At 42.2% G+C, this 18,229-nt stretch overlaps 1 protein-coding gene across 1 annotated transcript; it reads right to left on the bottom strand.

The window, feature by feature from the left end:
• On the bottom strand, positions 1 to 2,415 carry LOC147438858 (pentatricopeptide repeat-containing protein At2g13600-like). Its single transcript, XM_086484820.1, has one exon. The coding sequence runs from the start codon at positions 2,163 to 2,165 to the stop codon at positions 450 to 452; it is 1,716 nt and encodes a 571-aa protein (XP_086340946.1). The 5' UTR covers positions 2,166 to 2,415; the 3' UTR covers positions 1 to 449.
• Positions 2,416 to 18,229: the final 15,814 nt, after the last annotated feature.

Genomic DNA, 18,229 nt, shown 5'->3' with positions numbered 1-18,229 from the left:
TTATCAAAATTCTGAATTCCAATGAAACCAGTTGAGATAAAATGATAACTTCTTGCCCCTCCACAAAGGTGCCAAAACAAAGTTACTCGAACAAGCGTGAAGTGCTAGCATACTTGACGGGCCATTTTTCAATCAGAAATGGAACAGGCTGTTGCTGCATTAGAGACGACAAAAGATGGCCTCTTGCTGTCAGTCAAAGGACTCCAAAACAGCTAAGGGCATTCCTCTTTGATCATCATCTCTTTTAAGTATTCAAGCTTTAGCAGAGGAACAACATCTCTCTTTGAGTGTTAAAACCTTCTTTCCATCCTCCCAATAAAGTATTTGAGACCGTCCTTTAAGTGACGCCTAGAATTTGTGGATGCTTTGGAGGGAGCTACAGATCCTGACGAAATGGCCATTCCAAACCGCAAATGCATGGACCTTTCAAGCTTTCATTGCCGAAATCCTCAGTTGTGCTCTGCAATAGTGAAGAGATTTGACATCATAACAAAAGGCAAAGCATTCCATGGCTCGAAAATGGTGCACCTACTTGCTGCATGCGCACCCCGCTCTTCATCCCCATGGATGATGCAAGCACCAAGCAAACATCGCCATGCCACCCCAGTGATTTCTAAGGGCATGTTCTGAATCAGAGCCTCTGCCTCCTCTAGACGTCCCGCACGCCCCAAAATATCAAGCAAGGCCAAAAAATGTCCGAAGGTATACGGTACACTATGATAATCAATCATGCAATAAAAAACATACTTGCCATAACCTACATACCCTGAATGACTGCAAGCTGTCAAAATCGAAACAAAGGTTGCGTCATCTGGCTCAACCCCATCGATCTGCATTTGGTGCAAAAGAATCAGAGCTTCCTCACTCTCTCCATTGTGAGACAACGATGCAATCATCGAGTTCCATGTTAAAAGGTTTGGGACCGGAATTTTGCTAAACATATTTTTTGCATCTTTGAGGCTACCTGATTTGCCATACATATTTAAGAGGGCAAATTGAATGACAAATTTTTTTTCGAGATCGTCTGACACTATGCTTGAATGAATTATTTCCCCCTCTTTTAATGCTGCAAGGCTGGAGCATGCTTCAAGCACACATACAAAGGTAACAATGGTTGGACTGATACGTCTAGAATAGAGCTTGTAAAAGGTAGCCAGCGACTTTTCTCCACAATCATTCTGTTCATAAGCCGTAATCATAGCGTTGAAGGATACGACATCTCTGCCCATTAGCCTATCAAACACTCTTTGTGCGTCATGAATGTGCGCGCACTTTCCATAAAGATTGATGAGGGCAGTCGCCACCATTACATCCTGAGCAAGATTATTGTCTTCCACAATGAAGTGTAAGTTTTTCCCTTCTTCAAGAGCTCGCAGCTTGGTACACATGTCAAGAAGTGAAACGCACAAGATAACATCTGGCATAATACCCGTCTGCTGCATTTGATGGAAAAGGTGGAGAGCTTCCTCCAAATCCTCACTCCATGTGTACGCGGCAATCATGGCCGTCCAAAGAGCGACGTCCCGAGTGAATACACTCTCAAAGACTCCGCGTGCCATGTCCACAAATCCCCATTTGCCATACATGTTAATAAGAGCAGAGGATACTGCTAGATTCTTATCGAATCGAGAATTGCGCACTGCTGAATGCACTTTCTGCCCATCCTCGATGTTCTCTAATGTGATACAGGCGCCAATGGCACCCAGAAAAGTGACATTATTGGCCATAACCCCCTCATTCGGCATGCTGTAGAAGAGGTCCAAAGCTTCCCTGCAACAGCCATGGTGAACAAGAAGAGTGATGGTGGAGTTCCAAGTGACCACATCCTTGAAGGGGTTTCTTCTGAATACGTTCAAAGCCTCTTCCAAAAACCCATTCTCTGCAAAAGCCTTTATAAGTAGAGTCCAGGAGTAGGTATTGGAGCGTAAGAAATCAAAACAAGCGTGGGCATCTTCTGCAGCGCCACAATCACCATAGCCTTGAATGAGGCAGTTGCGTAAATAAGTGCTCGACTCCAAGCCACATGTGATGAGGTGTGTATGTACATGCTGCACATTACAGAGAAACTTGGCCTTCCCATATTTTCTCAACAAGGAGGCCAAGAAGGAAAGATATGTAGTAGTAGTCGGGCCCTTCGCACTGTGTGTGGCTATGGAAAGTGACATAGGGCTCTGCTGCAAAGGCCCATCTTCTCTCCTGGCAACATAACGAACTTGCCAAAGATCATGATGCAAAGGAGCGCCTGCAAGTAGGGCGCCTGCTGACAGGGTAGCTACAGAATGTTGTCGGGAATGTTATGTTTAGCTCTAATGTGGGTTCAATTGGTAGGAAACCTGTGAGGGGTAGCGTCACTAGCCAGCTCACCCTCTCTCACACCGTGGGATCAATGGTCCCTATTCATTGGGGGTGGCAGGATTGGCTTTGCGCCGTCCGAAGGTGGTTTAATCCCCAAGTGATCGTCATGTGATCACAATCAAAGTGAACCCCAAGGAAACTCAATGTGAATATCAAGTGATTCCCAACTAAGATGTGATCACTCTGTGAACCTACCTATTCCAAAGTGATCACGGTGTGACCCCAACCATTCCAAAGCGATCTCCAAGTGAACACCTAATGGTCCCCACCCCATTATTTTTTCCATATTATACCATGTTCTCACCCTCATTTCAAGTGGCGTGTGATAGCTTAATGGGAGAGTCAATGCCTCTCTTGTGGGAGGTGGCAGGTTCAAGGCGGGGGGACAGTCCAATCAAAATCTTTTTATTCTGGAAATAAATGGACGGTCCACATCATCCAAAGATTACGGACGGTTGATCCCACCTGACAAGGGGGTGTCAAATAGTCCCGTGGCCAGCCCACCAAGAACTCCTTATAGGAAGGATAAAGGGGTTTGTACAACTTGGGGTTTCTCAAATGTACGAAAGTGAGATCTTCCACTGTAAGTCTCGATCCTCACTTGCAACGCACTATAGATGGAGTTTGACATCCAAACCACCAAGAAGTGCTTATAGGATAAAGGGGCCAACTTAAGGACACCCAAGTTGCGTAGAGGTGGCTTAACAAATTTGTGCAACTTGGGGTTTCTGAGATATGCGATAGTGAGATCTTTAACCATAAATCCCGATCCTCACTTGCAACGCACTATACATGGAGTTTGACAGGCATTCACAAAAATCAATGCAAAAACAGTGGGTAAAAGCGAACAAGACTATTCAGCTCCAACATGAGTACAGTTTCGCTCGACTATCGAACTCAGCCTACCATTCAAATGACGCCGAGTAGGATTGTGTTGTCCAGTTACTAATGCTTGCCTGTGTGATTTGTGGGGGAGGGTAAGGTTTACATTTGGAGAGTGTCACATTATTGGCCCCTTTACCCTAGTAGATGAAAGGGTAATTTAAGTCCTCAAGGGAACTTCTCTTTCGTCGAAACGCACTTAGACTCTTTGCTTTAAGCGTTTGAACTAAATCAAACACAAGCCCGAAAATGGAAATATGACTTAGCCTAATAGACATGCAAATGATGACATTATAGCCACCACCAATACGTAATTTAAAAATTATAAACTTAAGATAGGATTTTACAGGATATATGTATATTCTTTCTATATACTACACAACGGTGAGATGCCATTTTTTGGTTGGGAGCTCTCTCTCTCTCTCTCTCTCTCTCTCTCTCTCTCTCTCTCTCTTTTTGCCATCCAGAGGATGGATCATGCAATCGTAGTACTGAAGGAAGTAAGTGGCTAAGGCAATATATAAAATGTACTTTGGAAATAGAAAAAAGAAGTGCATGTGCATTTATTACACATAATATGATCATTAACATCAAGTATCTGCTAGTGAGAAAAATATATAGCTAAACTAAACTAAACTAAAGGAAGCCTTAGCGTATCAAAATTATAGAAAGCATCGATGAACTATACAAATTGAAGTGCATTATTGACATTTTGATCTTGTAAGCATATTATCCGAGTGCAAAACAAGGACATTGTTTGTGTTGAGCTACATGAAAACAATGTGAATAGTTAAACGTTTCATCATACAACGAAGCATATAGTAAAAATTAGAACATGTAGTGCACGCCATGCAAAAGTGCCATACAAGAGTATGGTGGACTGTATGCACATTGTCTCCCCTTATATTATAAGAAACGAAAGTCGTGTACTATCACGTAGTCTTTATTTATTGTCCAAATAAACACATACACATGGAGATTTGGATGCAAATTATGAATCTTGTAGTTTTGTCGAGGTGGAGTCGTGCTTGTCTATTCAAAAAGCCCATTGTTGTGAATATATTTGCTTCCTATGGCATCACACATTGCAAGAATTAAAAGTCACCCATCTTAGGATTCTATGCAGATCGTGATATAAGCTGCTCCTATTGTGAAGTAATGTTATTGTGCCTTGGTTCACCCTCGATTTTCTCTCCAATGCATCCACCCCTAATTTGACTTTTGGCCAATGAGAGAAGGTGTTAGGTGCAAACCAGTAGGGCAATGGAGTGCCATTTTAATATGATTTTTGCAGGTGACACATCAATAGAGTACCTTCTTGACACAAGAGCCTAGATCCATCGGTATCATAACTGGGACAATCCCTCACATCATCATCATAATTGGAGCAATCCCTCACATCCATGACGCCTGACGCTATTGGTTGCCCACCTCTCAGATGAACTCATTCTCTTTAGTGGTCGCTTAGAAGTGCAATTCTCATCCTCCTTTATGATGATAATCCTAGATAGCTGTTTGCGAACTATTGAAGGCTAGTTCATACTAGAGGGTTTAGATTCCTTATCCAAAGAACTTCCTTTTTTGTGCAGGGGACCTTGCGTTTTCTTTTGCTCCACATCCCTCATGAAAGGATACTTTTGTTCCCACTCATGGAAACAACCTTAACCCATACCTGTTGATCTCTCTTCAAAACATCCTTTGCATTAGCAAACATAAGTGTGGAAATTTGTGATACATACACAATCCCTTCCTTTTGATCACGAAGCCAGCAAGCTACACAAAGTACCCATGATCCATGACATGTGAAACCCTACGTTGATAAACATTGAGGAACTCAAGTTTCTATGGTTGATGCCCTTTTGAAGAGCTAGGGTTTCTATCATCTCGATCCCTCCTGGTCTAGTTTATGCATTCATTGTCTCGTCACTGTCAACTTATCCATTGTATCTATCCCTATGATCATCATGCTCTCTGTGAGTCCTTCAATTGCTGTTCCTATGACTACAATTACTTTTATTTTCATCCTCTCTATCATGGTCCCTTGGTGTTTCGTGCATGCCTTCTCTCATGTTGACCATGTCTACCACAATCTCCATCATTGTGTTGATCATGTCTAGTGTGATCTCCATCATCATCCCTCCTGCAAATTTTGTCATCGTGTCGATTGTCGCAATCACTTTTGATATCATGTCTATCATCACCACTACTTCTATGTTGGCGTCTTCTTTAAACTTAGCCTCATGCTCAAGCTCCTTTTGCAAATCTTTGATTCTCCCTCTATCTTCAGGGACATAAAGCCCCTGGAAGACTAAATTGGAATGCAATTTGGCTCAGAGGGAAATGGCTTAGATCATGCCAAGTGGCCACATTGAGAGACTCAAATGCCATGTTGAGAGGCTTGAATGCCAAAAAGGGCCTTAGGCCAACCAAGTAAAGAATTTACCAAAAACTGGCCAACAGGTTTTGCCTCTAGCCCATTGACGACACCTGCATGTAATCTATCTCGTTGGTTGTGTTATTGATCTCCTCACCCCAACAATATGTTACGGGCTATGCCATGTTCTTCAATATCGAATTCCAATAGTTGTTTCCAAGGTTGAGAGGTACTTGGTCCTCTCCTTTCAACTTAGCCTCATGCCCAAGCTCCTTTTGTGAATCTTTGATTCTCCCTTGTGATCAAGAACAAAAAAAACGAGGGAAGGTTGAATCTGCCATTTAGTCTATAGGCTTTGCCTATCCTCTATGAGGCAATACCTAATGGAAATTGCTAGAATCAGTGGAGCTGCCAGAAGTGTTACTGATACGAGTACATACATGATCAAGATCTCTATAAGCGACTTGTTTTTCCTTACAACAACACCATTTTGTTGAGGTTTTTATTGTATTGTACATTGGTATTTTATCCACCACTAACTAGAAATGCATTAAACTCATGAGATATATACTACCCCCCTCGATTTGGACGAAGGGTGCCCATAGTACATTTTGAGAAATTTTCAACCATAACTAGAAATTCCTTGAATCACATGAACACTTCGCACTTAGCTTTAAGCGGATACGCCTATGCATTCCTGGAGTAATCATCAGTTAAAGTCACGAAGTATAGGTATTTACCCAATGATGGAGTTTGCATAGGCCCACATGTTACCATATACATGTGGTAGTGATGTGTGTGAACACACTAGGACCGCCGGGGCATTTTTTCCCTCTTTAGGAGGTTTTTTCCCCCGTGCATTGTATATACGCCCATCACTCTAGGGCTATCTATCTTTCCATTGCACACTAAGTAACACACTCTCTATTGTGTACCTTGAGCTTCCTTCGTCTTCTCCAAGCTGTGTGTGTTTCTCTGCAACCCTAATTCCAACAATTGGTATCAGAGCAGGTCACGTCCTCCCGGGCTTAGTCGCCAGCTGCTCCAGCACACGCCTGCTCACTTTCTCCGATTTCAGTGAGCTTTGGCAAGCGTTCGCAGGTCGACAAATATTTTGGGTGAGCTCGAAGAGCCTGGTCTGCTCAGAATTTTGATTTGGGCTCATTTCGGCCTCCGTCTCCACTACGGGCAGTACTGCACAGGTTATTTCGTCATTTTGTGCAGATTTTTTGTCAGTGCCGTTTTCTGCATAACAGGTGCCTTATAGTCTTCTACGGTTTGTGCTATATAGCACAAGTTGTTCCCGCTCCATTTCTCCTATTTTCGGGCAGTTTTCACATCAGGTGCAGCATTTACCATGGCTAACAACAACAACACAGATGTGTTCAAGATGTTTGCTGCTGAGGACAGGTTGGATGGGGACAACTACCCTATGTGGGCTTATATGATGCACAAGTTCTTATATGATGCACTTCGTCTGGCAATTCTGGTGATAAGGGCAAAAAGAAGATGCGTTGCCATTATTGTAAAGCCAATGATCACTTGATCAAGTCGTGTCCTAAGTTGAAGGCCAAAGAGGCTAAGAAGAAAGAGGGTGGTTCCACTGCAAATGCTGGTTCCACTACAAATGCAGCCATTGTTGAGTCTTCTGTGAAAGGAGATTGTGATGCTGATGTTGATGCAGAATGGGCTTTTAGCGCAGAGTGCACTTACAATCCTGCTGTCCATGATGCATGCTTGTCAGTTGCTGCAGATTCACATGTGTGGTATTTTGACAGTGGTGCTACAAAGCACATTACCTCACATCGTGAATTGTTTACCTCTCTCGAGTCTGTCCCTCATGGGAATTCAGTCACTTGTGCCAACAACGCCTCTTATCCAGTTCAGGGAGTTGGAAAGATTGTGCTCACTGCTGCTAATGGCAGTTCCTTCACACTTGTTGATGCACTTTATGTACCTGGGATCAAGAAGAATCTCTTGTCTGTATCCGCACTTGCTAGACTTGGACTTGTAGTCAAATTTGTGGATGACAGATGTACAGTTCATGATCTCAGTTTTGGTGATGAAATTGTTGCATCTGGGCTTTTGTGCCGTGGGCTGTATAAGCTCACTTTGTATGACAAGTGTGGACAAAATTTTGCAAATGCTGTTGTAGATTCAAGGGCTATTTCAGATGCAAAACTTTGGCATGCACGTTTTGGTCATCTGAATTTTGCCAGTTTGCTGCGTTTGCAGAAATCTGATATGGTTGCTTCTTTGCCGCCTCTTGAAGCACCTATCAAACATGTTTGTGAAGGCTGTATTCTGGGTAAAATGCAGCGTTCTAAGTTTCCAAAGGATGGTTCAGTTAGGGCCACATGCAGGTTGCAGCTTGTGCATAGTGACGTTTGTGGGCCCATGCAAACTCCGTCCTTGGGCAATTACCTGTACTTCGTGACTTTCATTGATGATTACTCCAGGCATGCGTGGGTATTTCCTCTTAAAGCGAAGTCCGAAGTTTTTATGTGCTTCAAACAATTTTTGGCTATGGCTGAAAATGTCTCAAAATGTACTATGGGCACCCTCCGTTCCGATCGAGGGGGGGAGTATATGTCTCATGAATTTAATGCATTTCTGGCTAGTCGTGGGATAAAACACCAATGTACAGTGCCTTATACACCTCAGCAAAATGGTGTTGCTGAGAGGAAAAACAGGTCACTAACGGAAATGGCACGATGTATGGTCAAAAGTCAAGCTTTGCCGCATTCTTTTTGGCTTGAGGCCATCATGTGTGCCACTTATGTACTTAACAGGTGTCCTACGAAAGCTTTGCAGTCTATTACTCCATATGAAGCATGGCATGATAGAAAACCTTCTATTGAGCACATGCGTGTTTTTGGCTGTTTGGCATATGCTTTGGTGCCACAAGTGCAGCGCAGAAAATTGGATGATAAGGCTGTCAAATGTATTTTTGTTGGTTATAGTGCTGAAAGCAAAGGTTACAGGTTGTATCATCCGCAAACAAAACGTATTTTGGTTTCACGGGATGTAGTGTTTGTGAAAGATTCTGTTCAACCCTTGCTGTCATGTACTAGAGACAGTAATGTAAGCTCACAGGACATTTATGACACTTTGTTGCCTCTTTTCAGTGGTGGAAATACGAATGTAAGTTCCAATGAGGCAAATGTACAGCCTATGGGGTTTCTGAAAATGTTTTAGAACAGCCTATTACTGATGCAGATGTACATGATGTACTTGATGAGGAAAGGGCTGAAAATGAGCAGGCTAGAGGTATGCCAAAATGGCTGGTGCACACTTTGCGTGACAGTAAATTGGATGCACCTTTATCTAGTCGTACTCGTTCAGGCTCTCGCCATGCATCTTATGCATCAGATTGTTATGCTTTGGCTGTGTCTAGTTTACATGATGTTGAGGAGCCTCTGTCTTTTGATGAAGCACAGAATTCAGAAAATTGGATTGCTGCCATGAAATCAGAATATGATGCACTTATAGAGAATGACACATGGACTTTATGTGATTTGCCTCCTGGCAAAAAGGCCATTGGTACCAAGTGGGTTTACAAGTTGAAACGCAAGCCGGATGGTGAGATCGATCGCCATAAGGCTCGACTTGTTGCAAAGGGTTATGCACAACAAAAAGGCATAGATTATGAAGAGACTTTTGCTCCCACTTGTCGTATGACTACTGTGCGTTTTCTATGTGCATTGGCAGCTCATTTTGGTTGGGATGTACATCAATCAGACATTGTTACTGCTTTCTTGAATGGTGACATATTTGAGGAAGTTTATGTAACGCAGCCTCGCGGTTTTGTCATAAAAGGACAAGAGGACAAAGTGTGCAAATGTAAGAAGGCTTTGTATGGGTTGAAGCAATCTCCTCGTGCTTGGTATGAGAAAGCTGACACTCATTTGGTTAAACGAGGCTTTCGTAACAGTCCAACAGAAAGCACATTGTATGTAAAGCGTGAGGATGATGTATTTCTCATTGTGGTTCTTTATGTTGATGATTTGTTGATCACTGGACCAAATGAGAGACATATTGCTGAATTTAAGGCTGATTTGAATGCTACTTTCAAGATGAAAGATTTGGGGCTGTTGCATCATTACTTGGGTATACAGTTTAAGCAGTGTGATGGTGGTATTGCCTTGTGTCAGAAAAGTTACATAGAGACATTGCTATGTAAGTTTGGACTTGAGGATTGCAAACCTATTGCCACTCCCATGGAAACAGGTTTGAAGTTGAGTCTACATGATGCTGGCGATCCTGCTGATGTCACTCTTTACCAAACTGCTGTTGGCTGCCTCATTTATGTATGCAACACGAGGCCAGATATTCAGTTTGCAGTCTCGCAGGTCAGCAGATTTATGCATAGCCCAGGGTCTAAGCATTGGCAGGCTGTCAAGAGGATTTTCTGCTACCTTAGTGGCACTTTACATCTTGGCTTGTTTTATCCCAAGGGGGGATCATTGCCGCCAGACTTACATGCTTTTTCGGACTCAGATTGGGCTGGTTGTTTTGACACGCGAGTGTCCACAAGTGGTTTTTGTTTCATGCTTGGCAGTTCATGTATATCATGGTTGAGCAAGAAGCAACCTACTGTGGCCACTTCGAGTTGTGAGGCTGAGTACAGGGCAGTCTTCACAGCTACGGTTGAGTGTGTATGGCTCAGACGCCTTATGGCTGACTTGGGTGTTGGACAGGACACTGCCAACACTATCTACACTGACAGTCAGTGCGCATTGGCAGTTGCGAGGAACCCAGTTTTTCATGCTCGCACAAAGCACATTGAGGTGCATTACCACTATGTCAGGGAGAGGCTCTCAGCAGGAGAGATCAGCTTGGCTTATGTGCCAACACAGGACAACCTTGCAGATCTTTTCACAAAGGCATTGTCTCGTGAGAAGCTTGAAGCTTTCCGCAAAGCTTTGGGCTTACTCCCCTTTGTGGACTGATCCTGTCCTCAGGGCATGGCACTTCCCTTTACTCATGTGCCAGCTCTCGTTCACCGCATCACTCCAGGGGGGATTTGTTACCATATACATGTGGTAGTGATGTGTGTGAACACACTAGGACCGCCGGGGCATTTTTTCCCTCTTTAGGAGGTTTTTTCCCCCGTGCATTGTATATACGCCCATCACTCTAGGGCTATCTATCTTTCCATTGCACACTAAGTAACACACTCTCTATTGTGTACCTTGAGCTTCCTTCGTCTTCTCCAAGCTGTGTGTGTTTCTCTGCAACCCTAATTCCAACACCACAAACATCACTAGGCACAAGTTGTAATCTGTATGTAGCCCTTACAAAACCATCCTTTGGAAAATTTAAATGCTACATTTTACCCAAAATACAGCCTTCACAAACATGCTTAGAAGGTGCATCAAGATGTGGAAAAAAGAAGCATCCATATCAATTTTTTGCAAACACAACAAACTAATAAAATTCAGATGCCCAAAATGTGCATGCCAAAGTTTTGTCTCGAGAATAGTCTTTGAATCCACAACTGCATTTGCAAAATTTTGCCCACACTTGTCATACAAAGTGAGCTTATACAAAATGTCAGAGAATCTAATACTTACTTTAGATTCAACAGAATTTTTAGCTTATGAAAGGAGAGAGGTTTCCTTAAGAAAATTCTTTAGAAGAGACTAGACGTTGTGTCGGGTTGATTTCATTACACATTAGAACATAAAAAACCATGCACATAATTCAAAGAGAATACCACAATTAAGATTGATGAGGACCGGATTTGTTTGGAGCCAGTCCTCCCTCCAAAAGGTCTTTGTATTATAATTCTCTTTCAAAGCGAGCTTTGATTACAACAAAACTTATGCTCTTGTGAAGCTTTTATCGAGCCAAAAAGGTGGTGTTCTTCAAGATTCCATGGTGTAACCCTCCTTCCCAAGCCCTAAACACCCCAACGAGGAGAAATAATTGTGGGATAAGAGGTAGATGACGATGAACGAAGTATTTTTCAAGCAAGAGAATTTTTATTTTGTAAATGCTTACTCCATGGGCAAGCTCTTAGCATAATAGAATAGTAGAGATGATGAAGAAGAAGGAGATCTTTCACTTGCTTGGATTTGCATCCATAGCCAAGCTCTTGAGCATAGAGTCCGTCTCTAGAGAGAGAGAGAGAGAGAGAGAGAGAGAGAGAGAGAGAGAGAGTTTGCTTGGCCACTGTTGACACTTGAGAGTGTGTGAATGAGAGACAAGGGAGAGAGTTTTCCTGGCCACTGTTGGAACTTGAGAGTGTGTGAATGAGAGAGAAGGGAGCCGAAAAATCAACGAGCCCTTGCTTTAATACTCATGTAAACTTGCAACTAATCTTCACATGGAATGCATACAACTTGACCAATGAGAAGTAAACACTCCACAATGCAACTCATGCATGCCTACATGCTTGCTATACTTGAAAAACTTGGCCCCTCCTTCCTTGGACTCTTTTTGGCAAGTGTACACGCCACACACACTCACACACATTTGCTAACTTCACATAAAGCAAGTTGGTGCTAATTTGAACATGTGGTCTAGCTAGCTCTTAGGAAGGAAGGACTAGAGTCAACTTTCTCAATAAGAAAGGGCTGATCTAACCTTAGATTTTAGCTTTTCTCTTTCACTTATTAAAAACCATAAACTTGCCCTTTAATTAATTAGCTCGAGTGCAAGACCTTTGCACAAACCTTGGAGGCTTTATGAAGTTGACCCAAGCTATAGCCTACCTGCTAATTTAGGACTTGCTAAATTAAGATGGACTTTGGTAAAAATGAAACTTACCCTTGGGCTTTAAAATTTCACCTCCGATGCAAAACCTTAGCGCAATGCTTTGGAGGTGCCACCAAGCTACTCCCAAAACTTGTTAAATTTAGACTATTTGTGGCAAGTTAGAAATTTACCCTAAGGCTTCCCAAACTTCATACTTGGAGTCTAAAAGAGTTATTTTAATAGCTTGAACTTAGCACATCTACTTTTTACTTTTAGAATCCCATAATTTCTCTAGGTCATCCTTTGTCCTGTACCTTTGATAAAGGCTTCTCAGGATATATTTATTCGTCCTTGACCTATACCATAACTAAGATAACTAAATAGCAGCTACCCTTGCTCTTTTATGGACTTCTCCCATTTTGGTCCCAAGCCTTTGACCGGGTTGGTCCATAAGCACTTAAGTCACCTTCACTTGTTCTCTTTTATTTTCCTCAGACTTGAATGGCCAAATATAAGATGGAAAATACTTTTAGAAGGTTAGAAATTAATTCTCATGACATACCTCTTCCTTGAAATCATAGTCATTCTTGACTATGGAGCAGGGAAAACGAAGTCATAGCTAGTCTTGTTGCTTTGGGTAGAGGATCCCTTTTTACCCGTCGACATTCTTCCATAGTGTTCACTGAATCCACTTGGTGCTTGGGAAGGCTTAGCTGTCACAAGCATGTGTTTACTTAGCCCTAGTCATCTTTCATTGTAGATTGGCAAGGTCTACTAAGTGCTTGAGAGACGAAGCTGTGCTAGCATGATTCATGGTATAAATACACTTAAAAGTTATGAATATTTAAAATAAATCTTAAAGTAAAAACAAGACAAAATTCATTATAAAATATATTTGTTCATATCTGGTTCTTACCTTTGAAAGAAATAATTATAAGTATTTACAAGGTTTACATTATCCTTTAGCTTGATGTTTGGTATCCACCTTGCATCTTCAACAAAATAGTTCTTCAATTTGACAAGATATCGTCAGATAGTCTTACCACTTCTTAAAACCTTGTCCTCATGTTGTAGAATGCTCTCTAGTTGTAGAATCTCTTCTTGAGCTTCAAACTCGGGTGGTTCTTTAATATCGACTCTTTGGGTGGCTCGTATTTATAAGGTTTGAAGAGGCTCACATGAAAGGAATTATGAATCCGCTAAGTTAGCATGATATTTTTGGTTGACCAATGAGTATAGTAGAGACCTTAAAGAATTCTTTTAGAAGATTAAGGAAATCATATCCATCACGCAATAGAAGTTGATAAGCATAGACGAGCCTTGACCTTCAAAGAGAATGATTGGGTATTGCTCAAGTTTCCCAAAGCGCGCTTAAGTCATACTACGGGCAAGGGAACACAAGGTCGTTCAACGATGGACAATGTTATGTACAAATACTCTACTAAGGGTAAATATTTTTTCCATTGATCTCTTTGCTCTACTTCCGTAGCATAGACTTTAAGTAGATCAAATATAATAGTTGAATTTGCTATCTCCCTTTGGCCATCCATTTGTATCTGATAGGTCGAGGAGAAATTCAACTTAGTATCTGGATTCTCAAAGACCCTTCCAAAAATTGCTAGTCATTCTATCATAATAATCAATATCTAATTCTCCTAAATGATTTTCTCATGTTAAACTGATCATTTAATATGGGGAAGTGCTAGGGGAGAAAAAGCTAGAATATTGGTTAAGCTAGCAGACCGGCCACAGTAGGGATCCGAAGGATGGAAAATAGGGATCCAAAGGGGGGGCCATCTGTAAAAGAGCCATGTGCACAATGGGCTTAAAAGACCCTAAGGTTCAGCCCATTAAGACTTCCAAAATGCTAAGGTTCCAAACTTCAAAGGTTGTGTCATAAGGTCAAACATTGGGGGAATTGGATGCTTTGTGTGTGTGTCCCAAAAGTCTTTAGCAATCCCTACATAGGAGGGGGAGACCCTTGCAAGTAGGGGATGAGAGAGAAACTCACACGCACACAAAAGCTCCCTTTACACAAAGGGAATGAGGAACACATGTGAGCTCCCTAGCCCAGATGCCCACAAGGTGTACCCAATTCCTATTGGATGGCCTTGGAGGTGGACCAATGAGAATTAGGCTAGACTAAATCTAGTTTAATTAATTTAAAAACACTTCATAAAAGAACCGATAAGAATTAATCTCTCTAGAAGACTATTGGACAGTCTCCCAAGGGGACCAATGAGCATTCAACAGCCCAATGGCTTGCCTGATTCCTATTGGCCAGGAGGCAAAGGGGTCTAATGAGAGTTTAGTTGAATTAAATAATTACCTAAAGCTCTCACAAAAGGGGAAAGGGGAACACATGTCAGAAGGCTATCACTTATGATGCTTAATTACCATTGGCTAAGCCTGGGGAGGTCCAATAGGATGCTAGCAAGAGCAAATAGCAAGAGGGATCGACCAAGAGAGAGAGAGAGGGGCTGACTTTTCAAAGGCATTATCACCTACACACTCACACTAGCTCATGTGTGAAGTAAAGAAGACTCTCTCTCCTTCTCAAGATTTAATGGAAAACTTATCATCTACTCCAAGCTTGTGAGAAGGAAGGCCTACACCAACAACTCTTGGCTTTGTGATGCAAATCCAACCAAGAGCCAAGCTTCAATGCATGCTCATCTCCTCTACCATGCTAATTACTAAGCTAAGCTATGCTAACATGAGTGATTATGTGAGGAGATGTACATCTTTCTCTTAAGAATACTCCTTCTTCCTCTCAATCTACTCTCATACCCCGCTAGCTCTCACCATCTTCGAAGGTGTGTGAGGTCTTAGGTCTGAGACTGTGAGGAAAGTGATGTTGTGTTTGATAAGTGTTTTGCGTAGTGCATGAAGTTTCCATCTTCATTGCACTAGCTAGTATTGAAGGAACACAAGAAATTGTATTGTAAAATGTCTCTCTTGAAGGGAGAAACCATAATACAAAGCCTTTTGGAGGGGGGACCGGCTCCATGCAAATCCGGTCCTCAACTGTTGTCAATTGCTTAATTTCTCTCTCTTTTGAATTATTGTTCATGCTATCTAACTAGGTGTTATGCTTTTTGTTGCTCTCTCCACCCAAGCACTCTTGTTATTATTATTAGGAAGCTATTCTAATGAAATGCTCACTATGTTCATGCTATTTTCCGCTACACACAAGTTACTAGACAATTAAATGCTTCATTGGTATTAGAGCACAAGGTTTCTCTTTTCTTGCTCAAGAAGGGAGGTCCGAAAGATAGCTAGAAATGGTTGGTACTATTAATTGCATGTGAGTAAGTAGAATAGGGATTTTTTAGCCTTGCACTTAATGGGGCATCACCATTGAGAGCTATGGTCTTAATAGTGGAGTCGTACGGGGCTTGCCTACGGCTTAACCACTATTGAGCTATTAGAAGCTTGACACGAGCCGGTGTTGTTTTGGTGTTGAACGACCCTCTCTTCTATTCCTTGCAATTAATGGTATTCGAGCCACAGGTACAGTAGCTTGAGTGCTTTTTCTAAAAGGGTAAAGAGGAGTAGCAACTAGGGCTTGAAGTACCAAAGTACACCTAAAAGTTGTTAGAATGGCTGACAATAGTAAAGAGAGTGAAATTAATGTTGATAACTTTGATTTTGCTAATGAGCAAGCTACTAATGATGCCCCGATGCTTGTTAACTATCTTGTTTCTAGGCTTACAACAAGCCATGGGCAATCCATCCCTCGAAAGTGAAGTGCAACGGTAGCTTCGTGCTCATGGGATTCTCCAAGCTCCGCACCATGACGAGAGAACACCTAGGAAGCCTCTTTGCGAGACTTCCAAAAGAGGTCTCTCTCCGATTCGGGAAGAAGAAGAGGATCCCTATGAAGGGCTCAGAAATTTTCTCGACGCATCTCCTTCTCAAAGAAGAACTCAGGAACGAGAAAGAAGTGAGTCTCGCGCCACCTCGGCGGAGATGGCTCCATGAAGACGACATGCTAAACGCTCTCCATGGCCTCCAAAATAGAGAAGACCATCACATACTTCTCCACACCATACTTCAAAGAGGAATGACAAAAAGAAAGAGAAGAAAAAGGAGAGAAAGAGGACACCCTCTTCTCCATCTTCTTCATCCTCTTCCTCTTATGAAAGTGATGGTGAAGACAACGAAGATCAAGGCAAGAAAAAGACAAGAAATAGGTCACCCTCTTCTTGATCTTCCTTAAATTCTTCATCTTCTGAAGAAAGTGATGGTGCAACCTTTGAACCATAAAAAAGAAGAGGCCATAGGAAATCCTATGCCGTGTGGAAGAGGTCATCAAGCTCAAGAAGTTCAAAGAGGGAGGGAAGAGAATCTCTTTCCTTACCTACGATGGCACTTTTGGTGCTACTGACAAAGTCTTGGCCTTTATCCAACAATTTGATGCGACGTTCGGAGATGAGGGCTTCACGGAGTCCTCTAAGCTACACCATGTAGCTATGCACTTTCAAAATTCCACAAGACAATGGTGGTCTAGCCTACGGGCCAACGGTGAAGCTCCACGAACATGGAAAGCTTTAAGAGCTTCCATTATGCAGCGGTTTTTGGCCACCGATGCCAAAGACAAAGTACTCATCGAATGGCGAAGCTTGAAGCTCTCTCCCTATGAATCCATCCACAAATATGTAGACAAGTTTTGGGACCTACAACTCAAAGCCACTGTCTTCAAAAATTGGATTTTGGAGAGCAAAAGTAGCAATTTTGTGCGGCCTTAAGAGAAGAAATGGCAGAGTATGTCAACTCTCTAAGGCCGCACACCATATCGGCGGTAATACATCATACTATGGTGGCCTCACGAATCAATTTCCAAACGGGGGATGAAAGAAATTCTAAGCCCACAAAAAACAAGGGTTCCAATGAGCATAAGGGGAAAGACAATGTCCAAAAGTCTCCTAGGGACAAATCCAACAAAGATAAAGAGAAGGGAGTTTACAAAGGCAAAAATAAACTCTCTCCTGAAGAGCTTGAGCATTATCGCAAAGATAACCGGTGTTTCAAGTGCAGCGAACAAGGGCATGCGTACCGTGCTTGTCCCCAAAAGAACAACCGCCATGATCCTCCTAGAGCTACCTTGGTCGAAATCCAAGAGGAGGAAACTCACCACAAAGGATCTCGTCTATGCCATGCTTGGGGAAAGGTAAGAGAACATGATGCTTTTATTCTCTTTGACCCTGGTTCTACTCACAATTTTATATCTATAGAGTTGGCCACCAAGCTAGGCATACAAGCCTACGAGATGGGAGATGTCCTACCCCCAGACGGTGCTTTCAAGGGGCAAGAAGCTTCAGTCACTCCCTTAATCGGGAAATTGAGGCTCCATGTCCAAAGCTATGTGGACAAAGAGGACTTCTTTATCTCTCCTCTCAAGCATGAGGATGTAATCCTAGGGGCACCATGGTTTGATCGCATGGCTGCCAATGTTAAATTTCCTGAAAGGAGAATCTCCCTTAAGTTCAGGGAAAAAGATATGTATATAGATTTTAAGGAAATGGGTAACACTATACCCATTGTACATACACAAGCTTTCAACAAGTCAATAAAGAGCTCTATTTCCGTGTACATGATTTTTTGTTAAACATTCTCAAAATGAACCTAATGTTTTAGCAAAAGAAAATATACACAATCAAAAGGAATTAGAGTTATCCAATTTTCTCAAGGGGTTTCAAGATGTCTTTATTGACGACATCCCTTGTGAGCTACCTCCTAAACGAGCTAATGATGACCATGCAATTGAACTTCTTCCAAGAAGTTCACCACCTAACAAACCTCCTTATAGAGTTTCCCAAGCTCAACAAGAGGAGATTATGCGGCAAGTGCATGAGTTAGTTGAGAAGGGCATGGTTAGGCCTAGCTCATCTCCATTTTGTTCTCATGTGCTAC

Source organism: Adiantum capillus-veneris, chromosome 16 (genome assembly GCF_014529385.1).
Source record: "Adiantum capillus-veneris isolate H3 chromosome 16, ASM1452938v2, whole genome shotgun sequence".
NCBI classification, from domain to species: Eukaryota; Viridiplantae; Streptophyta; class Polypodiopsida; order Polypodiales; family Pteridaceae; genus Adiantum; species Adiantum capillus-veneris.
Note: the sequence above shows the minus strand (reverse complement) of the source record. Positions and strands in the feature narration are given on the sequence as shown.

Coding starts and splice junctions, on each gene's coding strand:
- LOC147438858 (XM_086484820.1), bottom strand. CDS start 2,165: ATGTCACTTTCCATAGCCACACACAGTGCGAAGGGCCCGACTACTACT.